The sequence below is a fragment of the Lutjanus erythropterus genome, chromosome 6 (genome assembly GCF_056507025.1).
Source record: "Lutjanus erythropterus isolate fLutEry1 chromosome 6, fLutEry1.hap2, whole genome shotgun sequence".
Lineage (NCBI taxonomy): Eukaryota > Metazoa > Chordata > Actinopteri > Lutjaniformes > Lutjanidae > Lutjanus > Lutjanus erythropterus.
Window position 1 is genome coordinate 4,293,776 of NC_139322.1, and position 15,005 is coordinate 4,308,780.

The 15,005-nt window shown below is 39.8% G+C and overlaps 1 protein-coding gene across 1 annotated transcript; it reads right to left on the reverse strand.

The window, feature by feature from the left end:
• Positions 1-1,513: 1,513 nt before the first annotated feature.
• igfbp6b (insulin-like growth factor binding protein 6b) lies at positions 1,514-8,430 on the reverse strand. The gene is made up of 4 exons (XM_084720307.1): positions 8,076-8,430; positions 7,231-7,265; positions 6,259-6,378; positions 1,514-3,207 (listed from the first exon to the last, which is right to left on the reverse strand). The coding sequence occupies exons 1-4, from the start codon at positions 8,410-8,412 to the stop codon at positions 3,094-3,096; spliced, it is 606 nt and encodes a 201-aa protein (XP_084576433.1). The 5' UTR covers positions 8,413-8,430; the 3' UTR covers positions 1,514-3,093.
• Between the last annotated feature and the right edge of the window lie 6,575 nt (positions 8,431-15,005).

Consider the following 15,005-nt stretch of genomic DNA (forward strand, 5'->3'; position numbering starts at 1 on the left):
CCAGTTAGTATCTGTAACTGTTTTAACACACTAACGAAATATCGTGTCTGTGTTTCACCCTGTCCCTCGTGGCTAAAGCTACATTCGTGGTGCCATGATGGTGTCTTCTCTGGAATGGGTGGAGGAGGGAAGGAAGGCAGGGTCAGACAAGTTGTCCTTTACAAACCAGCCATAGCAGCATTGCTCTATGAGTCACAATGTCAGTCTGTTGGTCAGTCGACCACTTTGCTCCAGGCTAAAATATGGATTGCTTTTGATGCAGTTATCAATCCTCTGGCTTTTCCTTTAGCATCGCTATGACTAATGGTATTCGTTGAAATGTCTGTTGGATGAATGGCCATAAAAATTTTGTAAACACTTCCACAGTGCCAAGAGGATGGGTCCTGATTACTTTGGTTAACCAATGACTGTTCAGCTGGTGCCACCAGTAAGTCCAAGTTTTTAATTATCCAGAGAGACATCTCAATTGGGCATTATAACAGTTAATCGATGAGTGATTAGCTCTTATCCCAGCTGTCTTCTGCGATCGTGGTCCAGCTGGTCCAGCTTGGTGACCAAGTCCGCTGCACTAATCAAGTTCCTGCAGTTCTTTTCCCCATGTTGATGAGTGTATTTCTGTCATCTATCATGTAGATACCATCCGACCAGTGCTTGCTGAGATGTAAGCTAGCTTTAGCCTCAGTCTGTTAGCAGTAATGATATATCATGCATGCTGCTGTCAGGTAACTTTACATTTACAGTTTCACCGGGTTCAGATGAAAACATGGAAACGTCAGCTGGAGACTTCTCAGCTGATTCAAGGAGTTAGTCGTAGCTTAAATTGGCCAGCTGGAAATGAAAGACTGCTTTTGTTAACATTTCTAAGGATTCAAAGACCTCGTGTTTCAACAGCTACTCCCAATGTCGATGTTAAATCCGCCACAGTTATCACTGTAAACTGTATAAATGCAGTGCGAGCATGGAAAGTTTGGCAGGCATAGCAACAGTAACTAAGGAGGGCATGGCTTAGCGAAGGGTCAGTTGGAGAGAAACTCCTCCTCTCCAAAACTCTGCAGCTCACACCAAAACCACCGAGATAAATAAATAGCACCACAGGTCAAAGGGGGAAAAAAGTATTTGCAGATATACTTTCTCTTTAAACAGCATTTTAATATGGAAGTTGGAGGAAACTGAGCTAATTCTAACTACTTTATAAACTATGTATCATGTTTTATAAGATGTTTAGGTTTGTATGTGAAATATGAATCTGTAAAGTAACTAATAACTGTTGCTGGTAAATTAATGGAGTAAAGGAGTGGAGTAAAAGTACAATAGGTCCTTCTAAAAATGCACTGCAGTAGAAGTATTGTGGAATAAAATTAAAGTATTCAAGTGAAATTGTACTTAAAATGTACTTAGTTACTTTCTGCCATACGGTCTGGCTTAGGCTGACTGTTTCCATGTGCTGTTTGTCTTAAAAAGAGATTCTTCATCTAAATGAAGCTTTTCTTGTAAAAAAAATAAATAAATAAAAATAAATCCTTTATCATCTTAATAATCTCTTTTCTCAACTTCTGCTTCTGTGTTTCATAAAAAGAACACACCCAACAGCCGTTGTTATATTAATATATGTTTAATTCTTCTCCATTTTTATTATCATTATGTTTTATTTTCATATTTGCAAATCTTACAGGTCCTTTGTGCACGGACCTATCATCACGGCACACACATTGGCACAACAAGATTGTTCAGAAATAGATAAATTCTAATCACACTTTAATAGCACACAATTTCATGACTTTTGCAAGGACTTGGGAAAGACATACTATAACAATAACAAATTGGAGCATTTTTTTTTCCTCTATTGAAATCAGAATTTTGTCGTATGATGTGCCAAAATAAAACATAATAGTAACATGGACATTCTCAATTCTCAAATAAACAAAGCATAAATAAAAAAGGAAATTAAAAACATGAGATATAACCATAAGATGTGCAGCAGTTGAATAGAGCTCTGATGAATGTGATGAGTTTTGCCATAAAGGTGCCTTTAAAGCACAACACTTCCCCTAACATGAAATAAAATAATCTCTGTCTTTAAATAAGAAACTGCTGACAATATAAAAATACATGGCATTGTACTGTAGTTCATTAAATAAACCAACAATTCATATATAAAATATTATATTGACGTGTATAAAAATATGCCTTACAACTTTTTGAAAAGGGTAACAGCCGTAAGCTTTTTGTCTGCCACTTCAGAACACACAGTCGACCACAAAATTCCAACATATGTACAAACAATCAACTAATAAGCAGTCAGAACGCCATTTTGACAAATAAAATGAACAGAAGCATCCAGGATCATATTCGTATGACTATTTTTTCTGACTCGACATATATATAAGATACTGTAAGATTCAAGCAGTACTTGATGGAAATACAGACTCAAAAATAAATTAATAGAAAAGAAAAAATATTCTGTCAATTAGTTGATATCAGTGTATCTTTGGAGAGAGGGAGAGAGGACGGTGAGGGAGACACATTTTTCAAACGTTTGTGTCGCATCACCTGCGTAACAGTATTTCAGCCCACTGAGATCAGAACAAACACAGGCAGTGTCAGCTATCCTAAAGGAAAAAACAAAACAAAACAAAACAAAAAAACAAAAACAAAGAAGAAATCAAAATCTACCAGAAAGCCAGGACAAGAGCCAGGGAATATAGAGATCATTCGGAGTTAATACCGCTTGGATCACTGAGGCAGTTCACGGAGCGTTGATGTGAGTGAGCATGCAGCGTTGTCACCAGACGACGCAGAGGACGCTGCTGCAACTGTTGAACATTCAGGCAGATGTTTTTGTCGCTGCTGCTGCTGCTGCTGCTGGACTGTGAGAGTGTGTGTGTCTTTGCTTCTAGAGAGGACATGAGCGTTAACTGGTGTGTGTTTCCCCATAGGAAGTGGTTTAATCCCTGCTACCTCCTGTCCAGGCAGTGTCTAGCACATGCTAAAGCCACCCCCTCTCCCTGTGTTCCTGCTCCTCCACCACCACCTCCTCTTCCTCCTCCTTCTCCTTCTTCCTCCAGGCTCAGAGCAATAAGACAGACTCATCCCTCACTCCCCATCGCATGGTAAAGTACCATCCTCGCTGGCACGTGAGGGCACGGGCGTGCCGAGCTCGTCCACGCACCAGCAGTGGCCACGCTGCATGCCCTTGGAGGAGCGGCACTGTGTGAGATTAGAAGACAGAAGAGAGACAGACGGGGGGGGGGGGGGGGGGTTTTTTTTTTTTTTTTTTGAAAGGGAAGGAGGGCGGAGATTTGAGTGGGAGAAAGGTGGTGAGAGAGGAGGAGGAGAGAGAAAATGATATGTCATCATAGCGCAGTACTGATTCTCTGAGCTCACAGCTGAAGTGTCAGTTATTCTCAGCCCCTGTGGTCACAGACAAATCTGTGGATGCTGCAGTGGAGTGCACCTCTCACACTCTCACAAACACACACAGTGACACCAAGTCAGTGCAGCAGAGACACATTTTCACATCACACAAGAGCTTGAAGAGCACCCCATGCACTTGAAACATACAACATACAAGACTGTACTATTTAATCCTGCATATTTTGAACTGAATTATACATCAGATCGACTGTCGACGTTTCTGTCTCACTGGTACCTTTGTTTTTTAGGTCCTGACCTTATTGCATCTGAAGGAGTTAGTATTTTTCTTTATTTCTTAGCCCAAATAAATCACATTTTTGAAAGCCTGAATATTCTCGATGACATTCGAAACTTGGCACACGTGTCAGTCATGGTAATAAATTTCATATTTTTGGGGTCTCATGTATGGGTGTGGCAAAAATGGCTCAGTAGCGCCCCCTACAAACTTTCAAAAAAGTATCCCAGCCAATCTGTTTCACCTACATGTACAAAACTTGGTAGGCACGAGTATCATGTCCAGATGTACAAATGGTTCTTGGAGCCATAGCCTAAACTCAACAGGAAGTCAGGACGTTTTTGCCTATTTCCGGGCGTTTTTTTTTAAAAAATGAACTCCTCCTACAGAAGTGATTAGATCAACATCAAGTTGGTGTGTCCAATCTGGAGACCTCTGAGATGAAAAGTTAGAAAAAGATTTCATTTTCATTGAACGACACACCCATGATGTAGCATTGAATTTCGCTGTTTTGCCATTAAACAGGAAGTTGTTGTAACTTAAGTATAATCAATCCGATCTGCCCCAGACTTCACACATCTTCATGACAATATTCAATCATAGTCACAGTGCCACCTACTGGTAACAGGAAATAAAATTTAGGATGTTTAGGAAATAACAATGAACTACTTCCTGTGGTGTCCAAAACTGCATCGCTGCTTGTAGCTTTTTGTTTTATTTTTTCTCTCTTTTTTCCTTATATTCTCTTTTTTTTTTTTTTTTCCTTTTTCTCCTTTTCTTCTTACCTTGCAGGGCAGTTGGATTCAAGTTCACACGAGAATCCATCATGCCAGGCTTCAAGTTATCTGTTTGTGTCTGCACTAAAAGTGGTGCAAGCCAATCGGCATCCTAGGAAGGACTACTGGCAGCTACGGGCGTGGTCTTAGGAGCGGCCATAGAGGCGACCATGTTAGCGTAGATATTGCAACAGCATCAGTTATATCAGGAGAGGAGAAAACTTATTTGTTGAAAGGGGAGCAGAGAACAGCACTGAAGGATTTTCTTGCTCTTCCCTCGACCAACTTCGACAAGAGTTTGATCTGACTGATTGAAGTTAGGTTAGTTAGGATTAGAGTTCAGGCCACTGGCCATATTTTTTGTAAGTGGCTACCCTTTTCCAAACACTTTCTAAGGACGACTTCCCAGATGCTTCTGTGTGACAAACCATCTGGCCTGTCAGGTTAGTTTTCATCCATCATCACTCCTATTATTACCTACTTTTCTTTTGTTGTATTATTTGTTGTGTGATTACTGCCAGTTGCACATTGTTATCATCACTTTTTATCCTTTACACTCTTTCTTTTCATTTTTTTGGATCAGTTCTTCTCTCACATTTTCGTAGATAGAAATTTTCACATATAAATGATATAAATTTCATGGTCACTTTAACTTTTCACTTTGGTATCTACTGCAGTTAGTGGTATATGAAGTTTTTGCTGTAATTTTTTTGAATGGTGATCTATGGGAGTGCCATATAATCGTCAATATCTCAAATCTTATACATGCTAAAGATTTCATATCTGGCACACAGGTGCCTCGTGGAGCAATGCTCAACATCTTACAGCATGTGTTCAATAGCGCCACCATGTGGTTGGTTATTAAGCATTTTACATTTTGGCTAATAACTTATGAACCGTGAGGAGCAGAAGAAAGAATTTGGGTACAGTAGATTCCTTGGATGAAGCTGACTGAAACTGTATAAGCCACGCCCACTTTTGCCTGTGTCAATTTTCTGCCATTTTTGATTTTATGCAGATGTTTTTCATGTTTCATATTTTATCCAATCTTCACCATTTTTTTTGCACATACCATATTTAGATGACCCTGAACAAAACTTGTCACTTTGTTTTTATTTATATCACTTACGTTTGTCTGTAATTGCTTATCAAACTTTCAGAGTGATGCATTTAATGGGCCATACCTTTTCAATGCTTAATTGGACTGCAACTTAATTTGTGTATATTATAGCTACAGCCACTTTGCACAAGTATGCAAAATTTCATACAATTCTGCCCACAGGGGGCGCCACAGTAACAATGAAACATTATGTTTCTACAGTTCTGTTACCTTTAGAAGAAGAAGAAGCTGTGAGATGAAACTTTACACAGCTTCTTCATAAGTATGTGTGCGAAATATTGAAGCATGGCACCAACAGCTCCACCTAGTGGTCACTAATAAAACACCATTGTATCTTTTGAATGCATTATTTCAGAAGCCGAGCAGCAAATGCAGCAATCATTTGGATTTTCTTCAACAAATGTGAATATTCTAGTTTTTATTGCATTCTCTTTAGTCTTTACTCCCAATCATTTTAGTTAAGTCTTACCTACACGATAGACAGAAGGCAGGGAAGATTAACTCAGTTTAGTTACCAGACCTTTTCCACTCTCAACTGTGTTTCATTGTTTCATCTGAACGCAACATTTCATGAGAAGGAAAGGAAAGGGAGGAAAAAAAAATTTTGTTGTACACTGTATGACTTGTATCAGTCCTTCAATAAAAATTAAGCTAAAAAAAGAAAAAAGATCCAGCAAAGTTCCAGTCTGATGATGTTTCAGGTGAGACTCTACCTGCTTTTTCCTGTAGAAGCCGCGGGTGTCACAGTTGGGTATATAGATGTCACGGTCGGACTGGATGATTGTCAGCTCCAGACCCCTCAGGACACTATTGAGCAGCTTGCGGCAGGGCGCCTGAAAACAGCAACGCAGAGTGTGACTTCAAACATCACCGGAAGCAAACACACACACACACACACACACACAGACACACACACACACACACACAGAAGAGAGAGAGAGAGAACCTGTCTTCATCTACAGAGTGGCAGTGGCAAGCTGCTATCTCCCCTCAGGTGCTTGTACTGGCAGAAATCCTCTTTGATCACAACACATGTGGATGTGAATCACAAAGGATTAGCTACAGTGATGCAGCATCAGAGCCAGGAGCAGAGAATATGTATATTTATATCAGATGTCACATATTGTATAACATTATATAACCATATTGTTACACAATGCTTTGGCTTTTCAGGTCACTGAATGGTTTGAAGTGACTGTGCGTTTTTTTTTTTTTTTTTTTTTTTTTTTTAATGTCACTTTATGAAATTAAATCATCTCGATCAATTATGTGACTATTGTTGTTGCCATGATAACACACACATATATTAGTTCAAATGCTGCTGCAGATCACCCGGCTCACAAAAGTGAAAGATCTGTGGCGGCGGCGGCAGCGGCCGAGTCGAAACTTTCCTGATTCACATCATGCTCAATTAGTTCTGCCGCATAGCAGCACACACATCATGCACCATAATGCATGGCTTCAGGGCAGAGTGTGTGTGTACATGCCACTGCAACACCCCAAACAGCAGAGGATCTATGGGAACTCTCTATAAGACAATGCAGCTCGATATATACGACCCTCTCCATCACATATGATGGGTATTAACACTTTCTTGTTATATAAAATCTCAAAATTGTGATCATTTAGGTGATGATCTGTTAGCTGTGCTCATTAAAGACTGTAAAATAAGAGCAAGAACTTACTCTTTCAATGTCACCACTGTGTGAGGGATGAGGACCTGAGAGGAAATGACACACCGGCATGAGAATGTGACATTAAACCATCGTAGCCATTAACATCAAACCACATCCAATGTCATGTTTCTTACAATATATGCTGCATGTGTACAATATTTAGACTTTAATATCTGTCTTTTTTGCTCAAGACATCACTAAGCGGTCACTCAGCTGAGGTCTATCTGGGCTGGTCATTCAAAGAGAGACCTAATTTCCAGCAGTATATTTCCTTTTCCTCACATAGTTAATCGCAGTGTCTCAGTTTGAACAGTAGATGGAGATCACTGCAATAAAAAGCAGCTTGATCAGGATGTAGGTGACACTGTGACAGTTTCACATTCATTCTGAATTCTCTACAGAGAGGCTGACTTGTAGGAAAGATCATTGTCATGCACCCTGTCACTGAAAATATACAAATCATATATATGCAGGGATATGCATTTTCACTTGCACACTGTTGCAGACTGAATCAAAGCTGCTTTTTTTGTGATTTCTGATTAACAGATCACAGTCCTGTACAATAATGATGAATTATGCTTTTATCACAGTGACTCCAGAGGCACTGCTGAGCTCTATTGGATGCTGGAGGTTTGCAAATTCATCTGTGGTGCACAAAATGCATCCAGGCTTAAATGTCACACACTTATTATTGGCCTTTCTTTTTGTTGGTGAGTGACACAGCATCACATGCAAACACAGGAGACACACTGTAAATACAGTCTAACCTGCCTGCAGCGTCCATGCATGGGCGCATGCATGTACGTGTGCATACATGATTTCATGCACGTGTGCGTGTGTGTACAGTGTCTTACCTGTGGGGTGGGGCCTCTCAGTGGGACTAGTCCTGCTGTGCTTGGCGCAAATGCCCCTTCCCTGCAACAGAGCCTGGAGGGGGCTGTGCTCCCGTGGCGGGGGAACACAGCGGAGCCCCTTGGCACAGCTCAGGGTGTACACGCCACAGGGCTCTCCCTGGGCCAACACTGACGTGCTGCCGGCAACATTATGGTCCCTGGGGGGCCGACCTGCCCCCAGTGGATCCCTGCAGGAGGGACAGACCTTGAAGGGGCCCAAGCGGTTTGCCCCGGTCCATGATCCGCAGTGAGCAATCAGCAACAAAACAACGGTTGTTAAGTTAGAAAGGATAGGCATTTTGTGTCCAGGTCTCAGGTTCTCTCCACTCTGTCACTCTCTGTCAGTTAAATGTGGCTGATGCTATTTCTGGATGTATATTTCTCCCTCTCTCTGCCTTTCTCTCCCCTTTTCCTCAGTCTTCTTCCCCCGTTTCTATACAGTAGCTTTCCTTGGTGCTTTGCCGGTTGAGTCCCCTGCAGTGCCAGAGGAGACAAATGGAGATCGAGAGAGACACAGCAAAGCACCAGCTTTTAAAGATCTGAAAGGCGGTGATAGAGAGTGAGTGAGTGAGTGAGTGAGTGAGTGAGAGAGAGAGAGAGAGAGAGAGAGAGAGAGAGAGAGAGAGAGGGAGAGAGAGAGAGAGAGAGCACAGTTATGACACCTTCAGGGGCTGGGACTCAGAGAGAGAGAGAGAGGGAGAAGAGAGGGAGGGAGGGAGGGAGGTGGCAGGGAGGGAGAGAGAGCAAGTGGGGGGTGGATTATGTTCCTTTCAGAAATTATCAAAGTCTCCCCACCCTTTCCTGTTATATACTAACACATACATCCAGCCCTTCTTATGCATATAGTAGGAGTCATGTTCAGCTTCTTGCACTTTCTTTCCAGTGTCAGAGACCTTTCTGGAATAATATTTGCCATGGTAACAAATACAAATGTATATGTGCCTCCATCAGCCTCGCCACTGCAATGCCATTTGCAACGATAAATGCACAGCAGTGTGATTTTTCCTGCCTGGATTCTGTGTGAGATTATGACAGAGAATATTTCCTGTACAAACATGTAGTACTACAGCTGAGTCCTACGCCTGATATACTCTATCTTTTTCTCAAATGACAGAAACTCGTAGCACATAAAGTTTAGAGAGTGCTGAATTAATGAGTCGTATACAATAATATAAATCCGAAAAGAAATGTTAGTTGTCTAAGAAATTGGGGATGTATTACAGAAACTTTCTAACTTGCAGATTCTATATTTGTTTGGTAACCATTGTAATAAGGGTTAGGACCTCATTTAGGAAAGATGACAGTTGCTTGGTCAACGTTCCTGTCCTAACTGGAGATGAGAATTTTTTATTAAAAAAGCATCCTAACTTCCCAAAATCTTAAACAGATTCTCCAAACTTTAGGATGATTGAGCTGTCCTAAATTTGAACTTTTCCAGCTGTCGTAGTAGCAAACTTACTAACTAGCTATTAGCAGCTCATGTTCTGTAACAGTACTTATGTGATTTTTTTACCTGGATTCTGTATGAGTTCATGACGGAGAAAGTTTCCTGCACAAACATGTATGTTACGGCTGAGTCCTTCGTCTGAGTTACTCTGTCTTTTTGTCAAATTAGAGAAACTTATAGCACATAAAGTTAAGAGAAAGTTGAGTTTATGAATTGTATGCAAGATGAATCAGCAAAGAGATTAACTGTTTGTTTACAACCAAACTGGGTCTGCATTACAGAAACTTCCAAACCTGCAGATTCTTTAACGGTTTGGTAACCATAAGGGTTAGGGCATGATTTAGGAAAGATGACAATGGCTTAGTCAATGTTTCTGTCCTAACTGGAGATAGGAAATGTGTATTACTCAAGGGTCCCATTTTGCCAAAAATCTTTAGGATAAGTGAGCTGTTCTAGCTAATGGTTGGTAACGGTAATGTGGGAATCCACCTCAAGTTGCTAGCTGTCCCTGATTCAACTGTTATCTAGGAATGTTCCTATGCTAACAGAAGATAGGAAAAATATATTACACAAGTATTATAACTTCCCAAAATCTTAAATAAACTCTAGGATAACTGTTAAGCTATTCTAACTTTCAATTCCCCACTTATAGTAGTGGCTAACTTACTAACTAGCTAATGGTAGGTAACACTATCACAACAGCAGCCAATGGTATTGGTAGCTAATGGTAGTGTTTGCTAACAGTAGCTTATGGTAATGTTAACAAATAGTAGCTAAAAGTAGTGTTATCTAACTGTAGCTAATGGCAGTGTTGACTAGCTAACAGAAGTTATTTTGTTTTTTGAACAACTTGTTTCTGTTTTCTTATACATAATGTACTATTACATAATGCATACACAATATACGTATGTATACAACGGAAAAGAGACAGTTGGGTACCTTATAGCAGTGTTTTGTATGTGCATATTTTCTAAAAGTATGTTCAAATAAAGTCTTTCAGATTAAGATTTCATTACTCATTCCTCTTCTTCATCATCTGATAGACCCACACATTTCAAATAAACAGCAAATGTTTTTCAACATATCTTGTTTACCTTTTCACATTTATGCCACACTTTTATAAAGTAAAGGTTGTCTAATGGTAGTATTAACTAGTAGTGTTAGCTTGAGTCTTGATATTAAGTACCTCTTGCTATTTTTTTCCTCCATTTGTTTTTTGTGTTTCAATGTATGTTTCAGTGTGCTTAAAGAAACAGCAATTACATTCCTTAGCCTTGTAAGATGAGTAAACTAGTTTTGGTTGCGAGGTAACAGACACAAAAGTCGGTAAACTATGTTGGATTGAGTATTTAGGATTTCCTAACCTGATAGGATTCCTACAGTTTGTGAAGATTTGATTCTATAATACCAAATCGTGAAAATAATCTCAGACTCTTCCCATCTTAATTTCAGACTTAACACATGAAGTGAAGAAGTGTCACATACTGATGTGAGGTAAGTTTTTGCAGCGTACACAAAGTGAAACTGTGCCACAGCATAATCAAATCACTGCTGAGTCAGATGTGTAATGCATTGCCTCAACAGGAAGGCTAATCCAGTCTTTAATTAGACTTCTAGATTACATTTCAGCAGCTATCAGATATTAACCGACTGCATGGAGCACATCACATGCTGAAAGTGTGAGGGCAGCGAAGGCTATCTGCTCACCATTTGTTTGAATTGGAAGAGTAATCATCTGGATAATTAGGAGGAGGAGGAGGGTGGTGGGGAGGACTCACTTTTGAAAGAATGCACACATCGACCAGCCTGGGCCAAACTGCTAATAATGCAATCCATCGCTCCACTCAGCCAGGGAGGATTTTCCATCTTCAAAAGATCAGTACAGAGTCCTTCATCCCTCTATCCAGTTCACAACACTTGATCCTGCCATACTGATGTGATAAAAATGTCTTACCGTTCTGTAAGGTATTCTGGTTATTTGTTGTATATAAATTATGTGAATGTGTGGCATTTTTGCATTAAGATGTATAAAATTGCTAGACATTATATCTTGTTGAGCTGTTACATTATCCCAGATGTTTCCAACAATGCTTAAACTCAGAGAAATCCATAATTTATTAAAAGTAAAGGGGTGTTTCCTGCTAGCCGTAACAGGAAAACTTTAACTAACTCTAAACTTTACTATTACCTCATGCATGAATGTGATTTCTACCTGAATCACGTCAGATAGATTTTTATCTGCCATGGCAAGTGAAGAAAACAGTGTGAATCCCACGATTCCACACCACTTCACAACACATCAGAATGTCTTTAGTTATTGTTGTAATGTGAGAGAGAGCCCTGGCGACAGCAGCTTTCATACTTACTAAATTTAAAATTAAACCTCTCTTTAAACCTCTCCTCAGTTTTTATTCTAAATCGAGACAGAATTTAGTTCTGTCGAGATGAACCCAACTGGGCTTTTATGATCTGTCTCTTCTTTCTTTCACTCCGTTAAAAAAGTTTGCTAGTTGCTGCAAGACAGTCTCTTTTCTTCCTTAATGTGCTGTTGCCTGTTTATTCTTCTTCTATTATTTGGCCAACAAGGTTTTCACAAAGGATGATAAACATGAGCTTCTCTACCAAGCCATCATGAGTAGGCTAACTAACTTTTTAGCTAGCTAGCAACAATGTTTTATTAACTTTTAGCTAGCAGCAAACAATGTAATGCTTTGTTTACTTTTTAGCTAGTTAGTGAACTATGCCAAGTTTTATTAACATTTTCGCTAAGCTAGTAAACAGTGTAATGTTTTGTTTACTTTTTGGCTAGCTAGCAAACAATGTAACATTTTGTTAACTTTTTAGTCACTCTAGCAAACACTGTAATGTTTTGTTGACTTTTAGCTAGTTAGCAAACAGTGTTAATGTTCTGTTAAGTTTATCGCTAGCTAGCAAACAATGTATTATTTTGTCACCTTTTTAGCTAGCTATTGAACAATGTAATGTTTTGTTAAATTTTAACTAGCCGGCTAAAGTATAAGGGGTTTCTCCCCTTATTTATACTTACTATGTCCACACAGCACTCAAATTATTTAATTTTTATTCATATTAATTTGGGTAATTGATTAAACTTTATTTAATTTCAGTTTACCTCAATAAACCTGAATTTCCTAAACAAAGATTAGTTTTTAATTGTGTCACAAAGCTCTGCTTAATTTTAAATCTGGAGTTACTGATTGTAAGCCTGGTTTTGCTAAACTCTGATTAGAATTAAGATCAAATTAATTCTTGTTGGTCCATCCCAGTCAAAGTGTCTTATAGTATAAACACTGGGGTAGCAAAACTGCCACATGAGAAAAGTATTCTAGTTTTTTAGTTGGTTTAGTTAGTTGCTTTGCTGTAATATGCACATGCAGGACGTATAAACAGCAAAATAGCAAACAAAATCAAGGATCTGCACATGACAATCATTGGTAGAGGCTGGCGGTAGGTAGAGTGTTGAGGAATTCCTCTCTTATCTAGAGTCCCTCTGTCTCCTGTGTTATCTGACATTTTCTTGCTGCCGTGGGTTCTCTGAGGACAGATGCAACATGAGCACACGACCAAAAAAAAAATCCCAAGAAAAACCAAAACAATGAGAATTTCACAGAGCATAAGAAAATATGAATATTGATGGAGTTATCCTGTGTCTTACTACCTTTAAAATGAGTTTATGTGCAGGATATTTACAAAATGTGCAGACACTGCTGTCATTTGCTCCTTCAGCAGTCGTATAGATGTGATGGAGCACACTGACGTAGCCACTGGCCTGTGCTTGCTGGAATTCAGGGCTACATGAGGCCAAAATCTGCTGTGCCATCAGCAGCCTGTTGTTCTGATTAATCTTGGCACGGAGGGCAGAAATCACCTGCCGTCTTGTGTTCCCATCAGCTTGCGAGCTACAGCACTAGTCTGTTTCCACATATCAGGAGAATGTTCCAAGGCACACGCCAGACCGACGGGGGCTCTCTTTTCCACACTGCCCTGGGCTCTTCATTTTTCCTCCTCCAGCCACACACTTTCTTCCCCTCTCTCTCTCTCTCTCAGCTCAGGTCTGTCCCAGCTGGCTTACAGAGTCTCTCTGCTGCCACTTCTGCTTTCAACAGAGCAACCAGACTGCGGAAACTGCTGTGCCCTGATGAGTGGTGTCCCCCTGACCCTCTGTTAGCACCTGAATCCAAGGTTTTGATGGTGATATTTCAGTTTAGGATTGTAAAACACTGTCAACAGAAGAGGGGAAATGTTGCACTGTGATACTCACCACACCACATGAAACAAGTTGGTCTGTAAAGTGGTTTGTAGTGCAGGCATGACTCAACACATATTGCAACAGAAATGCTTTCAACTGTTCTGCTCGCATTTAAACATGTTGTTTATGTAATACCACAAGTTTTAAGAAGTAGGGCAAAGTTTTGAAAAATACTGAAATAAGTGATGCCACAATTTTCCTGTCACCACCTATGTCTTCTTGTCTGATGTCCACACAAAGCGTTCAGTGCTGTCCACAATCAACCAGAAACTGTGTACAGCTCTGGTGGACTCAGATGGCCCCCCTGGTGGCCCTGTGTTCAAAGAAAAGTGCCCTCTTGGTTGCCCCTAAGATAGAAAAAACATGAGAAAGTGCCCTCTAGGGTGCCCTTTACTGGATAAACTATGGTAAAGTGTCTTATAAGGTGCCCTTCTAGTGGATAAAATGTAATAAAGTTCCCTCAAGGGTGCCCTTTCAGTGGACAAATATGGTAAAGTGTCTTATAAGGTGCCCTTCTAGTGGACAAAATGTGGTACAGTGCCCTCTAAGGTGTTCTTCAGGGGACAAAAATGGTAAAGTGCCCACTAGGGTGCCCCTGCAATAGACAAAATGTGGAAAAGTGCATTATAGCAGTGTTCCCCAACCCTGGTCCTCAGGGCCCATTGTCCTGCATGTTTTAGATGTTTCCCTGCTCCAACACACCTGATTCAAATGATCAGGTTGTTGTCAGGCTTCTGCAGAGGCTTGATGACGAGCTGAGAGAGAATTTTTTCTGAGTATTTTTTTTTAGGTTTGAAGAAGTTTGGTTTTTATTTTGAACGTATACAAAATAAATTAAACAATAAAAACATCAAAAGTATGTTAGGAATAACAAAGTAATAATAATAATAATAATGCTAACAATAATAATAATAATAATAATAATAATAATAATAATAATAATAATAATAATAGTAATAATAAAACCCGAATGACCTTAAAATACAATCAAAGCGGCTAACCTCAATTCTTTCCTTGTCGTTCCAACTTTCAAAAAATGTGGTAAATTTTAAAATACCCACGTTCGCCTTTTGCAGGGGACCCCCTACGTTTTCATCATAAACACATACACACGCACGGACACCATTCGAGACATCGGATTGGCTGAACGCTTGTCACCATTTCTCAAAAGTCGATG

Excerpts from the sequence above, each read along its gene's own strand:
- igfbp6b (XM_084720307.1), bottom strand. The coding sequence starts at position 8,412 with ATGCCTATCCTTTCTAACTTAACAACCGTTGTTTTGTTGCTGATTGCT. Across the intron at positions 6,379-7,230 it reads ACAGTGGTGACATTGAAAGA|GCGCCCTGCCGCAAGCTGCT; the intron begins GTAAGTTCTTGC and ends TGCTGTTTTCAG. Across the intron at positions 3,208-6,258 it reads GCTTCTACAGGAAAAAGCAG|TGCCGCTCCTCCAAGGGCAT; the intron begins GTAGAGTCTCAC and ends AATCTCACACAG.